Source organism: Boleophthalmus pectinirostris, unplaced genomic scaffold (assembly GCF_026225935.1).
Source record: "Boleophthalmus pectinirostris isolate CB_2022bp ecotype Guang Dong unplaced genomic scaffold, ASM2622593v1 HiC_scaffold_23, whole genome shotgun sequence".
Lineage (NCBI taxonomy): Eukaryota > Metazoa > Chordata > Actinopteri > Gobiiformes > Gobiidae > Boleophthalmus > Boleophthalmus pectinirostris.
Window position 1 is genome coordinate 24,967,335 of NW_026571207.1, and position 23,263 is coordinate 24,990,597.

Here is a 23,263-nt window from a genome sequence, read left to right on the forward strand (position 1 = left end):
ACTGACTTCCTGTAGTATTTGGATACAATAGCTTTAGTGAACAGAAATAGTGAGTGAGTATAAATAAGTCTTAATGGCGTAACCCTTCGTGGTATTTTGGTTTCCACTTCAGTTGTTGGTCTCTGTGGGAGCTTTATAGGCACAGCACAAGCATAGACAGTTAATCTAGAGCAGACAAGGCCAATGATTCACAATCTACTCCTGTTTGCCCCACTTACTCCAACCTCCCTGACCCACATGTCATGAGACTTAAGTTAACCGCAATCAAATCAGTTGGGAGATTTCAGCCTGGGTTTTGAGCAGATCCATTTGTCAAATCGTAAGTGCTTCAACAAATAAAATATAATCTGACAGACATTTTTGTTCAAACCCACTGTGGTGCACTACTGAGGGTCTGACACCTGTTTGCCTCCATGGAGATGTTATTTCTTTGCCTGAAATGTTCCAAAGTATGTCATTAAACTCATGCCGAGGGTGATAAGCAGGGAAGAAGCTTAATGCAATATTGTGGAATGTTCCAGACAAAGCCAAAATATCTCAGTGGACACAAGCAGGTGGCAGACTCCCCACCAGAAAGTTACATAATGCACCTTTAAATGCTCCTTTTTTACAAAGATCACGATTTCAAGTAGACACTGACCAGCATGGTTTAATTTTCTTGCTAATAAGAATCATTGAATTGTCCCTCGTACACAAGCAATAAAGTTTGTTGAATCTGCATAAACATTTGACGATAAAAAGTTAAAATTCCCTCAGTTTTTCCAGATCAGATATAAATGGCATGTCCTGTGTGCACAGTTGCGTACACCGAGGTTTCCAATATAGTTTGATTGAGCAGTTGTTGAATATGTAGTCTTTATACACAGTTGCAGTCATATTACTGTGCAGCGATAACTGGGGTCATTCACCGTGCTCGATCCATCCGTTTTAACCACTGTGACTTTGGACGAATGCTGAGAGCTGTGCAGGGCGTTCCTTTTGCAGAGTCGCTCACGGTAATTTTGAGCAAAAATCAGCAGCATAAGCGGATTGATACAGCTGTGTGAATAGCTCAGACAAATGCTTATGTTATAGGCATAGATGAAGGCGATGGTCGGGGTGTTGTTGCTCAAATTGATCACTTGAATCACGTGATAGGGCGACCAGCAAATAAGAAACAATGCAATGACCATGAGAACCATTTTGGTGGCCCTTTTGGCCCAAACCGACTGCTTGCGTTTGACCCGGCGTATGGAGCTGAACACATGATACAAGGTGAGCGAGTAGAAGGTGCTGATGATGATGAGGGGGATGATGAAGCCCAGGATTGGTAGAGCGTGTACCAGTACATATCTTCAGGCCCGTCCAGGTACATCATACAGACCTCCATAGTTTGACGTTTTTCCACTTTGGCGTAGAGCATGACGGGGACAGTGAGGAGGAAGCTGCCCACCCACACCAGCAGGTTTATGATGATGGTCCACTGGATGGTCCTGCGTTCTGATGTGGGATGGACAATAGCTATGTACCTGCAGGAGATAAGAAAGCATAGTTAGGCCTGTTATGATAAATACTACATCAACTTCACTATATGAAAGCTGGAACAGTATTTTTGGGGGGTCAGTATTTACGATGTGTACATTTTCTTTGCACTACTGAGAAATTAATAGTTATTTTTTGGACTATATAATACAATTTAAGATGTTAAATCTGCATTTTGGATTAATTTTTTTTCTAGTTCACGATATTGGATGATGATTTAGAACTTCTACTTCCTGTTCTTGTACTAGTACCCATTCTTCTTAACTTTTTTCCACAAACTCAACTGATATAAAACTATGATTAGAGAAACCATGAAAACCTGTTATATTTACTTTAAAGGTACACTATGTAACTTTTTGTTGGGGGTCTGTCACCTGCAGTGTTGGGGAGTAACAGATTACATGTACCGGGGTTACGTAATCAGAGTACAAATTATGAGTAACTGTATTCGGTTACAGTTACTGTTTCAATGAATGGTAATTGGATTACAGTTACTTTGTTGAAATAAATGGATTACATGAAGGTATTTTCCTGTTCTCCTATTTTCACATTTTCGGCTATATCTCCCCTTTTTTTTTTCCTTAATTCCACTCATTGCTGGAAACTAAACCAGGTCTAAACTAGATCTAAACCAGGTCTAAACCAGGTCTAAACCGGGTCTAAACCAGGTCTAAACCAGGTCTAAACCAGGCCTAAACCAGGACTAAAACCAGGTCTAAACCAGATGTAAAATCAGGACTAAAACAAGACTAAATCAGGACTAAACCAGGACTAAATCAGAACAAGACTAAACCAGGACTAAACCAGGACTAAATCAGGACTAAACCAGGACTAAAACAAGACTAAACCAGGACTAAAACAGGACTAAATCATGCTGCGTGGACGTGTCTCCTCCTCTTCTATCAATAATATTTTTAATACGGTTAAGTAAACTCTTTTCTTTCTTTTAGCAAACAAAACATCTTATGCTGCGATATCCTAGTCTTTGCTTCTCTACAGCAAATCAAGTAATCCAAAGTATTCAGATTACGTTACTCACCTGAAGTAACTTAATGGATTCCGTTACAAACTACATTTTGGGATATGTAATCTGTAATCTGTAGGGGAATACATTTTAAAATTAACCTTCCCAACACTGGTCACCTGTTTGTTTCTATGGATATATTACTGCTCTGCCTGGAATGTTCCACAGCATGTCATTAAACTGCTCAATTACACGTTACATTCTGACTGTGAGCTGTGTTGCCTCTCCATTTTATTTATTTATTTATTTTTTATATATATAATTTAAGTTGTAAAAGGTTGAATTTATAACATCTATGACACAAACTCAAGTGTTTTATTCTACAAAATTGTACATTTAGAATAGTTTTGTGGGGTATAATATCACTTTATGGTTTTTGTGTCAGTGTCATAAATTAGTTTCAATATTATTGTCTATTGTGTATATATACTTCAGCAATATATCATACTTCAGAATGTGTTCTCATGATAGACGTTTGCATAGTTTAGCTTTGGCAAGGAAGGTGAAGTCAATTTCATTATCCTTGAGAGGGGATTTGTCCTTGACTACATGCAGTACCACACAAATCTATCATAGACACACTATTGGTAGTTTTCAGGTTTAAGAATGTGACGATGCCCTAGTCTCAGATGGGGACAAAAACTGGATTTCTCTATTCAAACTTTGCAAATGATGTCATAAATATTCCCTGAGGATGTGATGCAATCTGTAAGCACTGCTCTGTCTGAGGCTTTGTTAAACTTTAATCTGACCTTTATTTTAACATTTCTAATCTGACCAACAATTAACAATTTAATCTGACCAGAAAGAACAGAATTTGAATTACAGGTGGGCTGATTTGTGCTGTTACACAAATAGCAGTACAGTTAAAAGATGACTTTGACTTTTTACACTTGTGTGAAATCATACAAAAGTTGAAGTTTTTTTAAGAGAAATATCTTTGGCAAGATTTTAATTTTTGTCTGTTTAAATGTGTGTGTGTTTTGTTTTTTTTTGTTGTTTTTTTTTGTTTGTTTGTTTTTTTATTACAGTCAGTTTGAAGGTTTCGTTTTCAGAAGTCAGTAATAATTGTCAGATAACTTCTTCACCTAATTTGCACTGACTTTTTCACAGACATTTTCTTTGAACTGAAGGAAACTTAAGTAACTCTTTCTGATTAAGTGGAGAGTTTTATATAGATCCTTCATTACATTAGCCTTCAACTGTTGACAGCAGAGAACCTCAAAGATCATGGACAGGTTAGACTGTTCATTTCACTAAAACACATTTAACATGATTATATTCAAAGGTACAGTAACTTTCTTAAGGTGGCACGACGTGGAAATAGAAAGTTAAGACCACTTTGCAACTTCTCCATGGAGACAGAAGGGTTTTATGCCATACTGTGGAATATTATAGCCAGAGGAACAACATTTCCATGGAAACAAGCAGGTGGAAGCCCTACTGCAGGCAAAAAAAACACAACAATATGCTTTTATTTTAGTCTAATTTTGTCTGCAACATTACTGCAGCTTTAAGGTTTCACTAAAAATCTTTCTTAGTTTTTTATAGTTTATAATTTTACAATTTAAAGTTTGTAATTTTAATTCCTGGTTGAACACAGGCTGCAGATAACATATGCCATAGCAGCCATAATGTTAACAAGTTCTGGTCCATAGTAATTATGATTAGACTAATAAAAATGAATGTTAATACCTTTTTGGTATATAAATCAGTGGTTCATGATGGACAACACTGATATAATTGTTAATCTTTGATATACAATCCCAAATATGTATTGTTTTGAATGGAAACAAGTACGCAAATAAAATAATAAGAAAAGGATTGTGAGAAACTGACCTTTCATCCAAATTTGGTTATATACTTGATTTTAACTTCTGAATTTTAAAATAGGATTGAGACATTTCCCTAGTGATAACTGGTTGTATAAATGTTAGATTTCTCAAAAAAATGTGTTCCTTGTGCAAAAATTGTCCCTGTATTTTGGTTTGAATTTTTCTCATGTTGATGACAGACATAGATACGCTGATTTAGAACTCCCACTTCCTGTTTTTTTACTCCTTCTTCTCAGCTGTTACTTAACTAAACATGGAAACCTGGTATATTCACTTTAAAGGTGCACTATGTAACTTGTTGGTTGGGTGTCGGTCATCTGCTTGTTTCTATGTAACTGCTCTGCCTGAAATGTTCCACAGTATGACATTAAACAGGTCTACTTTACATTTATTCAGTTACAGGTGCAGGTGTATTTCTAAGCTACAAAAGCACCTAGAAAAGCAGGCATTCTGACTGTGAGTGGGGTCACCTCTCTCAGATTTGACCTGCAACTGGTTTGGTCTCCTTGAACATAGAAAAATTTTGTACTGTGAATCATTCCAGACAAAGCAATCAAATCTGTGTATCATTCATTAATTTTTCAATATGAAACCAAAAATAAGAAAATGTAAAAACAACTATTTTCTTCATTATTTGTCTCCAAAACCAAATGAAAAAAACAGATAATGATTTGTTTTTTCAGTTTTCGATTTTGTGTTTAAATGAAAAATGGAAAAAAAAAAAAACAGATAATGACCGTTTCCCATTTCCGTGACTTAAACTTTGATGCCGGACTGAGCCAAGAATGAACTCGGACTAAACCAGGACTGAACCAGGACTAAACAAGATTAAACTGGGACTAAACTGGTCTCAGTTTTGGTCTGGTCCCGGTCTCAGTCCTGGTCTCAGTTCTGATCCTTTTCCTGGTCTCAGTCCTGGTCTCAGTTCTGATGATGGTCCCGGTCTCAGTCCCGGTCTCAGTTCTGATCCTTTTTCCGGTCTCAGTCCTGGTCTCAGTTCTGGTCTCAGTCCCAGTCTGGTCCTGGTCTGGTCTCAGTCTGGTCCCAGTCTCAGTCCTGGTCCTGTTCCCGATCTCAGTCCCAGTCTCTGTCTTGGTTTAGTCCTGGTTCAGTCCATCATCTCAGTTTAAGTCACAGAAATGGGAAATGGCCATTATCTGTTTTTTCCGTATTCATTTAAACACAAAATCAAAAACTGAAAAAACAAATTGTTATCTGTTTAGGAGACAAATAAAGAGGAAAATAGTTGTTTTTTTTGTTTTTGTTTTTGTTTTTTTTTCTTATTTTTGGTTTTACCTTGAAAAACAAATGAACAAATGATACACAGATTCAATAACGTCTCCACGAAGAAAACCATTTGATGGACACTCCACCACAAAAGTTAAACATCACACCTTTAAAGGACGCCAAGGGAACAATGATAAAATAATTATGTGTTAAACTGCTTTGTTTAAAAAAAAAAAAGAAAAAAAAGTGCATTGAACGTTAGCCCACGATTTGACAGAAAGGCAATATGGTTAATTTATGCACTGTAGTCCAGCCACAGCTGACTCATTGAGGACACAGGTTTGAGCTCAGTCACAAATCTCCAAAATCTGCCCGATAATTCTCTTCTCCATCTGCACTTTACAGACTGCTGTCGAGAGAATCACAGAATGAAATAAAAGTGCTCCAAAATCAGAGATCTTACTGCCCCATCTGTAACCCGATAAGGTAAGGCGAAGGGGCAAATTAGAGTCATTTACTTTTGCTACTTGAAAATTGCACACTATTTTATTCCCTTTTCTGTGGGAGACTGTGTATTTAATATATCTGCACAGAGCTGCCTGGGCTCAGCTGGTCGTCAAAACATTTGCAGGAAATGAATGGCCACTTTGTCTAGTAAAGTGTGAGTGAAGTGGAGAGAATTGCACTTTTTCAGATGGTGTGGAGAAGTGTGCAGGACAGTGCTCTCTGTGTTAGTGCATGAGAATCATCACACTGTTACTCCGGAAACAGGACACACTGGAGTTTTCATATTATTAATCAGAACTATTTGTTTGAAATGATTACTGGACGTGAAATCGATATGTTATTTTTGGAGTAATTACTATAAAATATATTAAAATGAACTGGAAATACTGATTATCAACTCTGGATAAGAATTGTAGACTACTAAGAGTTAAAAATGTATTGCACAACTTTTCTGGTGGTGGGTTTGCTACATCTATCAAGCATTTATTCATTACGGGTATTTCTATTGCTCAAACATACAGTCGTTTTCTCTGTGAATAGAGTTACCTCTCCACAGATCTGACCTGTAATGTAGCCTATAGTTGTCTCCCTTGAGATAGATAGGGTTAACCTCTACCATAAAACATTCTGGAGAAAGCAATAACACCTTCATGAAAACAAGCAGGTGACACTCTCCATCAGAAAAGCTGCACAGTGCACATTAAAAGTAGCCTGATTCATCAGCCAGTTTCACTTTGTGGAAAGCGCCTGACCTCACAGCATTAGGATTTGTTCTCCCGACGATACGGTACTTTTTTATTTATTCAATCGCTGCTATTTGGTTATGACGTATGTAATGCGCCATTAAAGGGGCTATCTGGTATATTAAGCTTTTCCCAAATCCCGTAGGAAGAAGGGCAATAACATCTTTCCCCTTTATAAAATTCAGCAAACATTCTCTTTGTTCAGGCTTTAAATCCTTGATCTCGGAAACCGTTGCCAACACAGAATGCATGGCTCTTTGCTGATTGGCTGGTGCCCAGACTCGCACTTCCAGGGTTTTTGCAAACCATCTAGTGTGTTCCGATTAATGACCTAGTCCCTGGAAAGAAATGAAATCGAGCACTAGGTGGCGCCACCCTGGCTACCTTGAAAGTATTCACTGGAAAGAAAAATATTACGTCTGAAGTTAACTTGTGATTACATTTAGTTGCAAACTGTAATGCATGCAGCTATTTTATTACTTTTTAGTTGTTGGCTTTTTTGATAGGGACTGGCACAACAGACACATTAACACATTACGCTATTTTTTTAAAATTTATGTTGTGCTTTGTTTTATTCACACAACACACAAATCCTGCATATTTTGGGTGAGTTCTTCTCTCAAACAGAAAACACTCGATTGTGTTTTTAGAGTCCATACACCTTCACTAGAATCATGAACTGAGCCCTGTAATTGCTCAAAAACTACCACTTCATGACATCACAAGGTGGAACAGAGCATTTTGAGTTTGGAGATGTAGACAGACTAATAATAAAGGATTATTCAAACCTGTGTGAATGAAACAAAACACAACTCCGGGTATATTTCTGATGAGGTAACATCATTATAACACAAGAGCTCACAAGAGTCCATTTTGTGTAATATAGGACCTTTAACTTAAGTATTTCTGATTAATCAAAACAGACCTACTGTATATAAATTACTAAAGTACAGTTCACTGGTTACACTCCACTTAGATGTAAATCAATATGACTCTAAAAGCTCTAATGTTTCAGTCTATTCTTGAATGCCACTTGCTCTGCCATGACTTAAAATTTTGCATGTGTATTAACCAATGTAAGATGGACTCCTAAGACACGAGTGCACTATTAGTGAGGCAGTAACATCAGTAAACATAAATCAATATATGGGTGTCAGCCAAAGCCATAAATAAGAAAAAAATCTCTCTGCAAGTTGAACTGTAGAAAAGTTTTCCAGTTGAAACGTGTCCTTATTGAGCTGACTGTGCTTGCACTAAAAATAAGGAAATATCTTGGCAGACCATCTTGTCATAGTCCAATCCTCCCTGACACTATTGCATTCATAAATAACTCAAAGTGCAAATGAAAGGTGCAACAAAGTGTCACGTCAATATTAAAACTTATACACTGTCTGCTCAGAGCCTCCCAGCAGTACACTGTCATTTATGTTTCTGACTGACATGCACAACACTTGCATGAAATGAGATGATACAGACTTCGACAAGGCAGAAGAAGTGTCAAACTTTTACATCTTATACAAAAGAAAAAAAAAAAGAAAAAAAAAAAAAGATTATTGACACTATTAGAATTGTTATGATTTTTTAAATTTTGTCATGTTTATTGGTAAAGGGCTCCTGTCTGACAAAAATAATTGCTATTTGCTATAAGTTTAGTTTTTTAATAAGTTTAAAACTGAAGAGAGAATGAACCTTTCTCAAAGTTTGAAAGAAAGTTTTGAACAAAGTGGTGCTTTCATGTAAAGTCTTTTGTACTTGCCCAAGAACTGCAGATGGAAAGCAGCTTGCAGCTTAATCTGGCACAGAGCATCTTTTCTCTCTTAGACTAATATTCTTTGTTCATTGTCCTTGTTTTACCTAAATAAATAAATAAATAAAATAAAGCTTGCAGAAAACAGGAACTGCAACACATGAAGTCAGCGCACTATCGAAATGCCATCGAGATCCCCAACAAGGTCCAATGAGCATAAATCGTGACGCGGGAGCATACAGCTTGTCACACACATAGACTGCAGCCCTGGAGAAGAGGTCAGGCAGTAGGGGGCGTAAGTTTTCTCTACTGGCAAAACCGTGTAAAGCAGCTGTTACGTACACCATCACATGATGCTTCTGAGGAAGGCAGTAAACAAAAAGAATTGCTCATTTGTGTCATGATTTACAAAACATTTATTCCCTTATAGTAACTATCAAACAAAATGGTTCTATTATAGCTACTACCACACCAAATTTGTATGTAAACTTGCAATACTTAAACATTTCTCTCCTGTATTTTCAAAGTGAGTCACATTTGCATTAAAATATATGCTAACCACTTCATAGACAACAACAGAAATGCTACACTGCAAAAAAATTATTGACTTTAAAGTTAAATTATCTCCCAGTGGAATCAAATATACGTTTATTATTAATTTACATTTGCAGATTATTTTACTTTGTCAAATTAAATTCACTCCAATTAAGATGATAGTACTAATTCAAGTAATTTTAACTTATCTATACCACTTTAACAGTGTATTTCAGTCTTCTTGCTGATAAGATGGATTCTGGCTATAACAAAAAACAAAAAAGTTGCACGGGTGTTTCATCAAATCATGTTTTCAAGATACAACATCCAATAAGACAGAGAGATGTAGAGATGTTCCTGGTTTTATCACTAACAACTAAAATGGACGGACATGAAATCTATATCTTTTGGTGCAATCTGACAATAGAGTCCTTTTATCTGATTCTATTTAGGTAGTGGTCATGCTGCTCCAATCCTTTTTCCTGAATCTCACTTACAAGGTCCTCTCACTTTTTATTATGGATTTAATATTTGAAAGCTACCCAAGACCTCAACCATTTGACTATATTTGGAGGCTTTTGTCTATCTATTGTCTCATACAGGTATGTTTCCCTTCCTAGTCTGCAGATCTGATTTTGCCTATTTCAGACATGAATTTCTCATATTAAATTTAATCTTTATCTCTCAAGCTGCTTTATACTGGGGATAGTTCCTGTCAAGAGTCCAAAACCTGTAGACTTTTTCTTTTCAAAATATGGACTTGAATGGACTTTTTTTTCCTTTTCAATTTTTGCTTTCATTCATGTTTCAGTTTTTTGTTATGTCTAACATTTTGAGGACTTTTTCCCATTCCAAAAATATACCCATGGATATACTGTCAATGCTACATCTATTTCAACAGCTATTACAGAGTTGTTTACAGTAAAAGGTCACGTTTATAGCGCCTCTCTAACCATCCACCCATTCATGTTGGGTTTCCATGTTTCTTGAGGATATTACATTGAATTCATTTCCTGCACAGAGATCTTAACCTTCAAGAACCCTTGTTTCTTCCTAATCAAAAACATACATGGAGTTTTGTTTCATTTCATACATACATTTTAACACAAAAAATCCTGCATATTTAAACTTTAGAGTTCTTCTCTCAAGCATAAAACACTCTGTTCCACCTTGTGATGTCATGTTGTAATACAAGAAGTGATCCACTGTGTTTTTAAATTTTACACACCTTCACTAGAATTATTTGGATAATTTTATCCAATTGCCCATCTCTAATAGCCTGATTCATCAGCCGGTTTCACTTCATGGAAACCGTCTGACCTTGCAGCATTAGGATTCTTTCACTCAACTGTACTTTTTAATTTAACCAATCTCTGCTATTTGGTTGTGACGTATGTAATGCACCAAATCCTGTAAGAAGAAGGGAAATAACGTCTTTCCCCTTGATAAAATTCACCAAACATTCTCTTTGCTCCGGCTTTAAATTCTTGATCTCAGGAATAGTTGCCAAAACAGAATGTATGGCTTTGTCTACATCCATCTCGACCACTTTGTTTACTGTTGTGCTGTACTACAAAAGGGACTCAGACAGGCACTTGAGTTTGACATCGTGGCTTCACAGCTCTTCACTTATTGGTCGGTGCGCGATCTACAACTTCTGGGGTTCTTGCAAATCATCTATTGTATTCCGATTCCTGACCTAGTCGCTGGAGAGAAATGAAGTGAGCGGAGGCACTAGGTGGTGCCAGCCTGGCTACATCTCTACTGAACTAAAGATAAAAGGAGTTTGTTAAATTGAAAACTACCACTTTGTGACATCACAAGGTGCAAAGTGGATTTTGAGCTTTAGAAATGTAGACAGTGAATTAATCAAAACACAACTCCATGTATGTTTTAATGAGCTATGAACATTATAACATGTCTTAAAGCTCAGTTTTGCGTATTTTAGAACGTTTAACCAATTTAACCATATAACTTTAACCCATGGAGCTTTTTAATAATAAAGCAATAAAATCTCCATGGAAACAAGCAGGTGACAAACTCCACAAAAAAGTTACATATTGCACTTTAAAATGATCAAAACTACAATCATCATCATTATTACTACTGTCCAAACATATACTTCCTAATCTTCACCTGCTACATAATGTAAGATACTGCATAAAGCATGTAAGTAAATGTGTTTTCTACATTTGATCCTTCAACAAACAGACAAAACTCATTAGAAACAGAGTTATATATTAATCAGGGGAACCCATAAGACACCATAGGCCTCTAAACATCCATTTCCAGTGTTTGATCTTACAGCTGATTTAAATGGAGAGGTGGAGGACAGAAAATGGAATGGAAAAAGCAACAGGGACACAGAGGAGTATTTAAGCTGAAATCTCCAACATAATGGCACTTCATTCCTCAGAGACGTATGGGCGAACAATTTTATGAGCTGCACTGTGTAATGTCACCCGCCTTTTCCTTTCAATAATGTACACAACGCTAATGCAGGGCCAGCCAACAGCGTTCGAAAAACATTTAGAAGGTCGAAGATAAAACATAGAACCTAAAGACACTTCTAGATCTGTTGTGTGCCTATAATATGTCTCACTTTCACAATAATTCTACACAGCAAAAAACAATATCTAAGTAAGTTAAAATTTAAGTAATTTTAACTTACTTACTTAGATATTGTTTTTTGCCGTGTAGAATTATTATTATTATTATTATTATATTAAGAGCATTTGACTTTATCTACCTATCAACCAAATTATCTGCCAATGGAATAAGTGTGTATTTCTTAATTCAAGCAACATTAGAGTTTGTTTCTAATTTTAAAGGTGCCCTATGTAACTTGCTTGTTTCTATGGAGATGTCATTGCTCTGCCTGGAATGTCCCACCATATGACATTAAACAGCTCTGTCTTACATTTATTAAATTACGGGCGGTTTTATAGCTCAGAAATACCTGAAGAAAAAAAAAATGGCATTCTGACAGTGAGTGAAGTTGCTCCTCCACAGATCTGACCTATAACTTGTCCATGATAGAAAGGTTTAATACCATACAGTGAAACATTTCAGACAAAGCAATATCGAAAAGATACACAATGCACCTTTGCAAAGAGTTTGGTTTTCTCAAGTGTAGCAAGATGTATTTTTATATTTTAAGTATAAAAATCTTGTTTCTATTGGTAGATCATTTTGCATTTTTTTTATTTTTTATTTACAAATTAAAATGTTCAAATAAACAAACTTGGCTAGATTTTAGTTTTTATAAGTGTAATGGTTGCATGTGATGTTTTGTACTTATTGATCTCAGTGTAGACTGAGCATCAAAGCAAATGGCTCATGTGTTTGTTTCTCAGGGTTCTCAAAAGACTGAAGAAATATTCAATACAGTACTACAAATGTGGAAACTGTCACTACTACTAATTAAACATGTGATGTTATATCCATTAGTACCACTACAAATGAGGGTATGTGCAAAGTTCAGTCAAGTAAAAGCAATGCAGCTATAAGTAAAGCATCCATACACCATTTTCTGATCTATGTTATAATGTTTCCTCATCAAAAACTTACCCACCATTGTGTTTTCAAACTGAAAACACTCTGTTCCACCTTGTGATATCATGTGGCAATACTCCACTGAATTTTTAAGATTCACACACCTTCATTACAATCATCTGGATACTGAACTAAAGATAAAAGGTAGCTGTTACCTTGAAAACTACTACTACATGAAATCACAAGTTGGAAAAGAGCATTTTGAGCTTTAGACATGCAAACAGACTAATAATAAAGGGTTAGAGAAATGTGTGTGAATGAAACAAAACACAACTCAGCAAAATAGCTCACAAGAGTTCATTTTGCGTAATAAAGAACTTTTAAACAGGTACTAGTATTACCTACTCAAATAATAATAATATGACATGTTTTTTGCATTATACCTCATATATATCACAATTAGAAAGCACAAAAATACATAAAATAATAGTAATATATCGGGACTTAATGTTGAAAATGCAATGCAGCGTTTCTCATTTAATCAGCTAAATCAACTTGTCATCACAACCACCCACCCCATGTTGTCACCATATTTGAATGTACAGAATACTGGGTTTAGCATTCATTTACATTGATTAATTAGTCATGTTTACATATTTATGCAACCTATTTTATATGTTTAATCAGCTTTACAAGAGTGTACCTCAATAATATCAAATCTGTCTCAAAAGGATCCAGACTAATTTGCTGCCAAACAAATCCCACACAAACAGGATTTAAACATCCGGTTCTGATAGTACAGTGTACCTCCTACAGCTCAAAATAAACAGAACAGTTAGTCATTTTGCTTAGGGTTCTTTGAAAAAAACTTCACTGAAAATAGCTCATCTCCTCTACCCAACATACTTGATTCTTTCCACAGCAAAAGTAAAGGAGACTTTTTTTTTTTTTTTTTTTTTTTTTACATTAGCCTATATCAGAGAAGAAAAATATGGAGAATAATGAGGGTAATCTCTTAAACTGCCACATTTGTGACAGTGATTCAAAATATTTCCTGAGAAAATCCATTTACTGCTCTATTTTTAAAAGACTGTAGGCTATAATTATGACGCACAGTAAAATCTAATGTCTCATATTAACTTTGGTTAATATTTTGCTGAATGTAATTCTGGTGTAATCCTGGGTGAGGTTTGTCATTTTAAAAACAGTTTTGCAGTTACTAGTCAGTGTGGTCTTACCGGTCAATGCACAGCACTGTGACAATGCCCACCGTGGTGAACTGGTTGCTCACGTCCACCACCACCACCGCCTTGCACATGAAGTTTCCAAACACCCACTGCCGGTCCCGGACCAGCTGGTGGATGTTGAAAGGCATGACCAGCAGGAACAGCATGTCTGCAATAGCCAGGTTTAACACGTAAATATCCGATACCATCTTCTTCTTGCACGCGACGACTGCGTAAATAACCAGTCCGTTGGCGATGACTCCGACAGAGCATAGGATGCCATAGATGGATGGAAAGATGTGCATAAACGTGGTGATGTCGATGTAGCTGTACGGGGACGGAGTGGGACATGATGAGTCGGTTAAGTTCTCTGTTTGGTTGTTTTTGCAGAATATCTCCGTGTCATTCATTGTTGCGTCTTGTGCCAAGCGCTCCAGAGCTCGCGCAAGCTCTCCAAAGTTATCCGGGAAAGTCGCGCGCTTTTCAAGAGTAAATATTCTCTCTGCTCCTGTTCTCTCCACTCACCAGTGTGAAGAAATTATATCTAAACACTCCGGGACAGGTTTAATCGAGCCGTGGCGCTTCTTGTTGCGCGCTCATCTCCCACACAACTTTCTCTGACATTCTTCCTGTGCGCTTTACCAGACGCGTAGTGCTGCCCAGGACGCAAAGCCCTCCCTTTAACATCTTTTCATGTGATACCAGAGCAAATAGCGGAAGACAGAGGGGCCGTGCGTCCACTGCGTAAATTACTTGGGCGGCTCACTTCAGATGTCAGCCACTTATTTACTCTCTGATGGACCGAACATAACAGTGTCTAGTACAAAGTGTTATATTATTATTTATATATAATATTATTTATTAGTTTTCTCAAATTAAAGTAACGGTGCGTGTTGGTTTGTTCTTAAGATTAACAATTTTAATTTAAATGTAATTCATTTGTAAATCACCACATACCATTTTTAAAGAAGTTTACTCAGAGTTTGATTTCTGTTCATTCATACATTTTTGCATTTTTCGTTTGTGTAATCCTGTGTTGTTCTGCATTTGAGGCTCTGTTTTCATCTACCCCCTATCTCCTCCCACTTTGCTGTATTTACTTGTGATTATTCAACACATACACACACACACACACAGAAGAAGCTAATCCTTTCAGTTCAGCAGGTTTGAACAGAAATGTAAAATGTAAAATATTCTACATGTGGCTTTATTATGAAATACAAAAAAAGCATATATTTTCTATCATCTGTAAACCTGTAAAAATAAACTAAAGTAGAACATATTGTTTAATTCTATAACACTGAATGTATTTCAACAACTTTTCTTTACTTAAGTTACAACAAAGTTATTAGAATGTCAGCATAAATCTGATTTTATTATCCCAATTTTCTTGGTGGTACATTATCCGTCTGCTAATCCCTAAATCAAATAAGAACACCTGTTTCCCTTACAGCTCCTCATATAACCCCAGTGTCTCAGTGTCCTCTCCATTTTAATTAAATTCAAAAGTACACACAATGCTTTTGTTTTGAAAACCTGGTTAAGAACACACTCTTTGGCATTTCCTACTGCCATCATTGGAGAGGAGGGAGGATCTTGTATAACATATGTCACGTTGTCTCTTATGAGCTTTCTGATCCAAGAGAAGAGGGCTCAGCAGGAGCCGCTCAGCACATGTCCAACAGTGGGTCATGTGGAAGAGACCGCTGGGAGGTTCAGCGGGCATTACAGCGCCTCCAGAAACACGCTCCTCACCGGCGGATTGGCTTTTGACCACAACAGCCTCTTATGTGTGTCTCACGGATTATTTGTGAGCTCTTAAAGGTTAGAGAATATATTAAGGATGAGTGTGGAAAAGTGGACAATGGGATAATGAGAAATAAAGGTTAGCTCCATATGGGGTATTTAGAGCAAAGTGACTACTATGGGTCCTAGGGGGCATACATACATCCTACCTCCCCATTCTCCCTGGTTTGGGGAGGTAGGGACACAAATTGCAATATGACAGTCATTTTATGGTTTATTTGACCTGTTATGTTGTCAGTCTAGACAGGCAATTATTTTTTCCATGCCGCCACATGAGAAAACAAAAATACTGTGGACTGCCAGGCCAAAATGCTTAACTCAATTCTGCATAATATTAATTGTATTTCTTTATAAAAAGCAGTAAATAGCATTGTTTTGACAAGCTGGTAAGACTGGTTTATGTTATGACTAAGTAATGAAAAAGCGAGATTGACTTGATAAAAAATGTAATTTAAAAAAAACACCTCTAAAGAAAAGCAATGCAGCTTTAGTCCATGCATGAGGTAAAATTATAAAATGTGTTTATTTTGTAATTCCATATGAGCTTAAATGGGCCGGTCAGAGTCAACCAGTCGGGTCATATGTGGCCCGGGGGCTGGACAATGCCCAGGTCTGGACTAGATAGCATTACTAACATGCATACTTGTGCTTCAGAAAATGTTTGTTTTCACCTGTTTACTGTTGTTCTTAGTTTTGATTATTTAAAAAAGTTAGACTTTAGAAGTAAAGGTTGGCTCCATAGGGTAGCTGGAGCACATGGGTGACTGATGGGAGACATCCTGAGCATTGGTGAGTTTGGCGAGGCAGAGATACAACTTGACCATCAGTGGGTTTCAGATTACATCATGACAATAATCAGTTAAGGATAACAGTGGCTGAGTGGTTAGAGCAGTGGTCACCCAACTTGAAGGTTGAAGGCCTGTTTCCCACTTGGACCAATTTCTATCTTTGTGCCCTCAAGTGATACTTCACCTATACTGAACTGCCTGTAATGAATGTGGTGTGTGCATGAGTGATTGGGGGTGGTTGGAGGGGCTGATGGCACAGATTGACAACCTTGCTTTTGTCAATCTGCCCCAGAGCAGCTGTGGCTACAATAGTAGCTAGGGCCACCACAGAGTATGGAGTGAATGAATAATGACTACAGCGCATTAATAATGTAAGACATTATTATTATTTATTGTATATTTCAGAAAAAAGGCTTCTTCAGGCGAAGTGTAGCATCAGTACACAGAAGAAAGAAAATAACCAGTCATTGTGTTCCTCGTTTATTCATTAATTCATTTGATTTGAATTCAGCATCAGTGTGTATCATATGGTGGATTGAAGCAGAATGTCAACACTTACTCTCTCTCACACACACACACACACACACACACACACACACACACATGCACACACACACACACACACACACACACACACACACACACACACACACACACACACACACACACACACACACACACGCACACACACACACACACACACACACATGCACCCACACACAACACACATGCACCCACACACACACACACACACACACACACACACACACACACACACACCCACACACACACACACACACACACACACACACACACACACACACACACACACACACACACACACACACACACACACACACATGCACCCACACACAACACACATGCACCCACACACACACACACACACACACAATCATGCAATGAAGCAGAATGCAAATCAGATATAAACAAATTATTTCTTATTTTGAGGGATATTCAGTTTATTTTTCCAATTACGCAAATGTATTGGCAATATTTGTAATCAGCTTATCTTGTGCTGCAATAGCCTTGGAGATAATAAAAAATAAAATAAAATGTAATTAATAAACCACATCTTATTAATTAATTCATTTGCATATTAACTCCAAAGAGAGCAGTAATCCTTCATGCTATGGTTTAATGAAGGATCAGCAGGACCAGGACTATTTTAAGACTCTATCTGACATTCTGACATGTGTGGGAAATTATGTTACAATGTTATGTCAAACTTCAAGTTACAAAAATGCCAACGATTTCCTCAAAATATTTGTACTGACTGCATTTGGGCAAGCCTGACACATGTGCCTCAGGTACTTCCTCTACACTTTTCATAAAGTTAGGTATTTGTCTAACAGATTCTCATTTTCACTATTCTAGTATATGTGCTCTATAAACTATTATGAAACATTATCACTAATGCTTACATAACTTATTTTTTGGATGACAGTTGGTGGGAACGTTTAAATTATAAACCTGCCAGAAATAATGATGTGAATCTATTTTGGTGTCCAGCACATCATTACAGGTGAGATTTGGTTGAATATAAAAACATATAAATACATATCTTCTCCAAATAAAGCTCTTGATTTCTGAAACAAAAAATACCAATTGAGGATGACTAGGGCTTAACTAGACCAAAAATTTTTAAAACCCGTAGGTCGTTAAACCAAAAATTAACCATGATAAATCAGAAGCAAACTAAGGTGATCTAGATTAAGACAAAATGCAAAATGGATTAGGGTTAGATGGGTTTGAACTAAGATTAAATTAAACTGGAACAAAATGAAACTATACCAGATTAAACCAAAACTAAACCACAATGAAACCAGAACTAAACCAAGACAAGGACATGATTGTAAAAAGACAGCTAAACTATAACAGGAATAAACCAGATAGATTTGGTGTTGTTTTGTTTCATGTGCAGAAACTACAGTACCGGCCTAAGTTTTAGAACACCACACTTTTTCCAGTTCTTTACTGTTTACTCTACTACTGTTGGCTAGGAGTGTGCAAAAATATTGAAATATGGATATATCGTATTGTTTAATGTGATGATACAGTATCGATATCGTGGGCTGCTGTATTGATATACCGCTAAGACAATTTTTTTGTATATTTTACTAAATTATCTTGTTACAGCGCGACAGTTTTGTTGCTTGTTAGAGGAATGAAACTTGTTTATGCAACACATTTGACATTTTCACTGTTTTGATAATAACAATGGGCGTGTTTTATATCAACTTTGCATAAGAAATGGTTTAACAAAGACTTAGTATCACAGCCATGAATTATAAATATTTTTTTTATTGAATTGTATCAAATCAATTTGAAATATATCATATCAAATCAAAAGCTCACTGTATGGAGGCATGTGTCGTGGCCTATGTATCAAGGTATATACAGTATCGGCAACTTCTTAATGATACCCGGCCCCACTGTTGATCAAAACGTATTCTAAACTTTTGATTCATCAAAGTGTCCACGTTTGGCAGATATAACAGCTGAACACACTTGTGGCATTCTTTCTACAATAGAAATCAAATATTCTTCAGAAAGTTCTTCCAAAATCTGTTGCAGAAGTTCCCATAAATGTGTGTCACTTGTAGGTCGCTTCACTCTTCTGTCCTGTTTGTCCCAAACCAGCTCGATGTGGCTTAAGTCTGGAGACTGTGCTGGACACTCCATGTTTTTAAGCTTACCATCTTGTTCTTTTTTCCTGAGGTAGTTTTGGCAGAACTTGGGCTGGTGTTTTGTTCTTTTATCTTTTTTTTTTAACCTCTGGCTGTTCAGTACCTACCTCTGTACCATTTCAAGCTCTTCATTGGACTTGCACAACTTGAATTGCAATAAATAAATGGAAATGTTAGGGTGTTCTAAAACTCTTAACTGGTAGTGTATGTAGGCTTTAATTTTTGAATTAGGGGAGATTTTCTTTTTTACTTACATACCTACAGTACATTATAGAAATATGTAAAAGTCAATACTCATAAAATCAGAAGAAAGCATAAACATATGAGTGCTCTAAGTAGCGTTAAACAGATGCTTAAAATGATAGCAGCTCCTTGATGCGAAAGCACCTAGAGTAGATACACCACATTTACATTACACTCGAGCTTCCTGCCTCTGCTGTGCTGCGTCCGTGGTTGTGGCTGTGTTAGTCATTCGTGCTGATATTTGGAGCTTGTTTGAGTCGCTGGGGGCCTCCATCGATCCAAGTGCTTTGACTGACATTGTCAGTGTGTCTCAGTCTCTGTGGAGGTGAGCTGAGACACAGGGCTGGTTATGTCTGTGCTTTATTTATGAGTTATTTCCATTGCAATGAAAAAGTGGTTTTAGGGAGGTTTGCTTCAATAAACAGTAACTGGAGTTATTATAAGCTGGAATATGGGATAAGACTGTCACCACCGCAGTTGAAGTGAATGACAGAGTTTTGTCTTTGTCACGCTAGACCATGCAAAAAAAGTGACAATTACAAGTGCTGTGTGTGTGTGTGTGTGTGTATATATATATATATATATATATATATATATATATATATATATATATATATATATATATATATATATATATATATATATACACAAATTTCATGAACTTTTAGCCATTTTAAAATGTTGTTGCCTCCTGAAATACATACTTCAAGTGGTGTTTTGTTTCATTCATTCATACATTTGTCTGTCTTCATCTCCAAACCTCAAAATGCTCTGTACCACCTTGTGATGTCATGAAGCAGTAGTTTTCAAATTCAAAGGTCCTTTTACCTTTGGTTCAGGAGAGAATGGCGATTCCAGGGCTGAAATTATCCAAATGACTCTATGTATAGAGTTTAAAAACACACTGGTACACTTCCTGTACTGTATGACATCACAAGGTAGGACAGTGTTTTTTTGTTTGGAGAAGAACTCGGTCTGAATATGCAGGGTTTGTGTGTTAAACATGTGAATTAACAACATTATAACATAGATCATAAAATAGCATAATATTAAGTAACATTTATTCATACAGAGCTTTTCACAGACCATACAAAATGCTTCACATATTACAAAAAAAATACAACAGTAGGATTTCGCAGGATAGTTTTTAGTTTTGTCATTTTCATCAAAGATAGGTGGTGGAGAGAAGCCTGCTGATTTGATCTATTTCTCTAAAAAACTCCAACACTGTCAAAGCTTTATGTTTGAACGATGACCGAAATGAAAGACGGGTGCTTGTGAAAAACCTACACGATCAGGAGACAGAAATACAAAAATGATAAATTACCCACCTCACCACCATCAATAATAATACAAAATAATAAATAATACAAAATACTTGAAATCTTACTGAAACTTAATTATGTTATAGTTCTAGCAGCAGCCAGTTCTTCTAATTACTTACTTCACCAGAAAATGTTCGATTCCATTTAAAGTCTTGTGAGTGGTGAAAATATTTTGCATAAAAACATGTCTGAAGAGATCTGTCCATTCATTCTTGTCATATTCAGTGTGCTTTTTTCTGATCTAAGTGCTTCGATGTCAGTTTTATCCCAACATTTTTATAGAGAAAGGGCGGAGACATCACTTTCAAAATGGCTTCTTCAAAATGTTATGAGCCAGTTCCCACCAGGTCAAGACTACGAATAAAGACAGAGCAGCCCTCCATGCAGTGTTTGTTAGCCTTTCAATCTTTTGTTTTATAAGGTCAGGCTCACAACAGCGTGCCATGTGGTCTTCCATCCAGTCCATGTCTGCAGGCTCATAAATGGAGCAAAGCGCATGAAATCTCTCCAATCACCGTGCCTCTGGTGTATAATCACATCAGAACAGGCTTTTCGATGGCTGGAGATATACACCAAAATCAGCCAGGATAAGTTTAAACCTAAACCTCTTCAAAACTCCGGGCTATGGTGTAAAAGATTGCCTGGGAACCAAAATACACACTTCCCCTATTCTTAATGAAGATGAGAATCTTAAGGTCTTCACTGAATTTTCCATCTGTTCATATTAAAACAAATATGGCTCCTTATGAGGGAAAAAAGTAAAAAATATTGCATAACTTAAGATTTCTGTCGAATCAATGAGTGAAGCACTAAACTCTGTTGAATTGAAGTGAGAGAAATTTATTTAATTTTGGCAAAATGATGGTTGACCAATGAGCTGCTTTGGTTCACATGTGTCACTGAAAAAAACAAATGTGTTTGAGTTTGGCTCGAGATACAACAGAGGTTGTGATGACCAGACTCATATCCTTTTGTATAAAAATACAGAGAGATAATATTCTGGACTTGCACTTGAAAATACAATGTACAGTTAGCTGCTGGTGACTGCCCTATAATTACATCACAGTCAAATGTAATAGTGATTATGGTCGTGTTTTCTCCATGAGTCAGTGCGTCCTTATGGACAGACGAGTAATTAACACCTTAATCTTACCACTGCAGCTGGGACTTACAAAGATAATTGGTATTATTACTTTGTGTAACTTCAATTTATATAGAAACATAGGTTTCAGTGAGGTGTGAGTCTATGAGCTCATGTTTGGACCAGCCACAACATCGAGTGTGGCATGTTACATATACTGTATATGGAACATCCTGTGTACCCTGTAGACCATTTTTACATGCCAATTTCTACACACGCTGACATACATCATATGCTGAATGTATTACTAATTGCTGCTCAGTAACAACTGTTATCAGTGACACTCATGTTGTTTCAGATTTCAGATTTTGACAAAAACAAAATAATGTTTTACCCCCTTAATTCCCTTTTTCCTTTTGAAAGTAAAGAATAATACTTTTGTAGTTGTTGAAATGTAAGGTTATTGTTGGTTCTATAGTCGCTGGAGTATGCGACATTTAATGCAGTTAAGTATTTGTCATTTTCTGTTAACACCATGGACTTGATGCTACGTGATATGATATAACCCCTGGTTATCTCAAAAGCAGGCCTCTTTCAAATACTGTCCCTGATTTGATCTAAATTATGTTCTGATTCAGTCCACAGATGATCATCTCATGTGGTTCTTTGGGTTTTACAATTGTCAAACATAAGTCACTAACTCAATAGAGCTCCCTTTGTTTGGCCTGAGATGTCTGTTGTCTGCAGCAAGCATCATTTCCTTTTCATTTAATTCACTTAATCACTTCCAAATCTAAGCATCTGAATTTTGGATACCAAATAACCACACTTTATATCTCGTATTAGGAATCATTACATTCAGAATGTAGTTACAGATTGCTTGAAAATGTTCACAAATCCTTGAGCTGCCCATCAAACTCAGATTTAAATTCAAATTAAGAATCTTCTTTGCTAATGATAAGCCTCATGCCTATAGGGACTTGTCCCACCATCCAATTCTGAAGCATCAGGTCTTAGTATTACTTAAAACCGCACATTTTCCTCAACATACACATGTGTCAGAGCACTTTGAACATCTTGTATCTTTCAATCATTTTTCTTTTCTTCTTTGGGCCCTCTTCAGTGCTTTCATCAGCCTGAGCGCTTCCAGGGGATTTGTTCTCTAAGTGAGAGTAATTGCTTGTGACACTGTGAGTCTGAGGCTTGAAAAGCAATATTAAGAAGATGGCCCTGATTACTAGAGGGAAAATTCCTCTTGCATTTTAATGGTTTTAAATGTGTCTTCTGTCAAGGGTCAACCCAAAGTGAGCTAGGTTACTGTAAAGACATAGCACAGAGATATAATAATAGTGGATCCTTTAGTCGCTCCTCAATCACACTCGTGGATGAGAGCTATATTTTAGGCCACAGCTGCCCTGGGGCAACGACATGACATAATCACAGAAAGAGAGAG

General features: G+C 36.7%; 1 protein-coding gene across 1 annotated transcript; it reads right to left on the reverse strand.

Moving 5' to 3' along the window:
- Positions 1-872: 872 nt before the first annotated feature.
- LOC110162440 (melanin-concentrating hormone receptor 2-like) lies at positions 873-14,340 on the reverse strand. The gene is given in 3 exon segments (XM_020927339.2): positions 873-1,306; positions 1,309-1,508; positions 13,872-14,340. Coding segments are annotated over 3 exon segments (1,032 nt in total). The 5' UTR covers positions 14,270-14,340.
- Between the last annotated feature and the right edge of the window lie 8,923 nt (positions 14,341-23,263).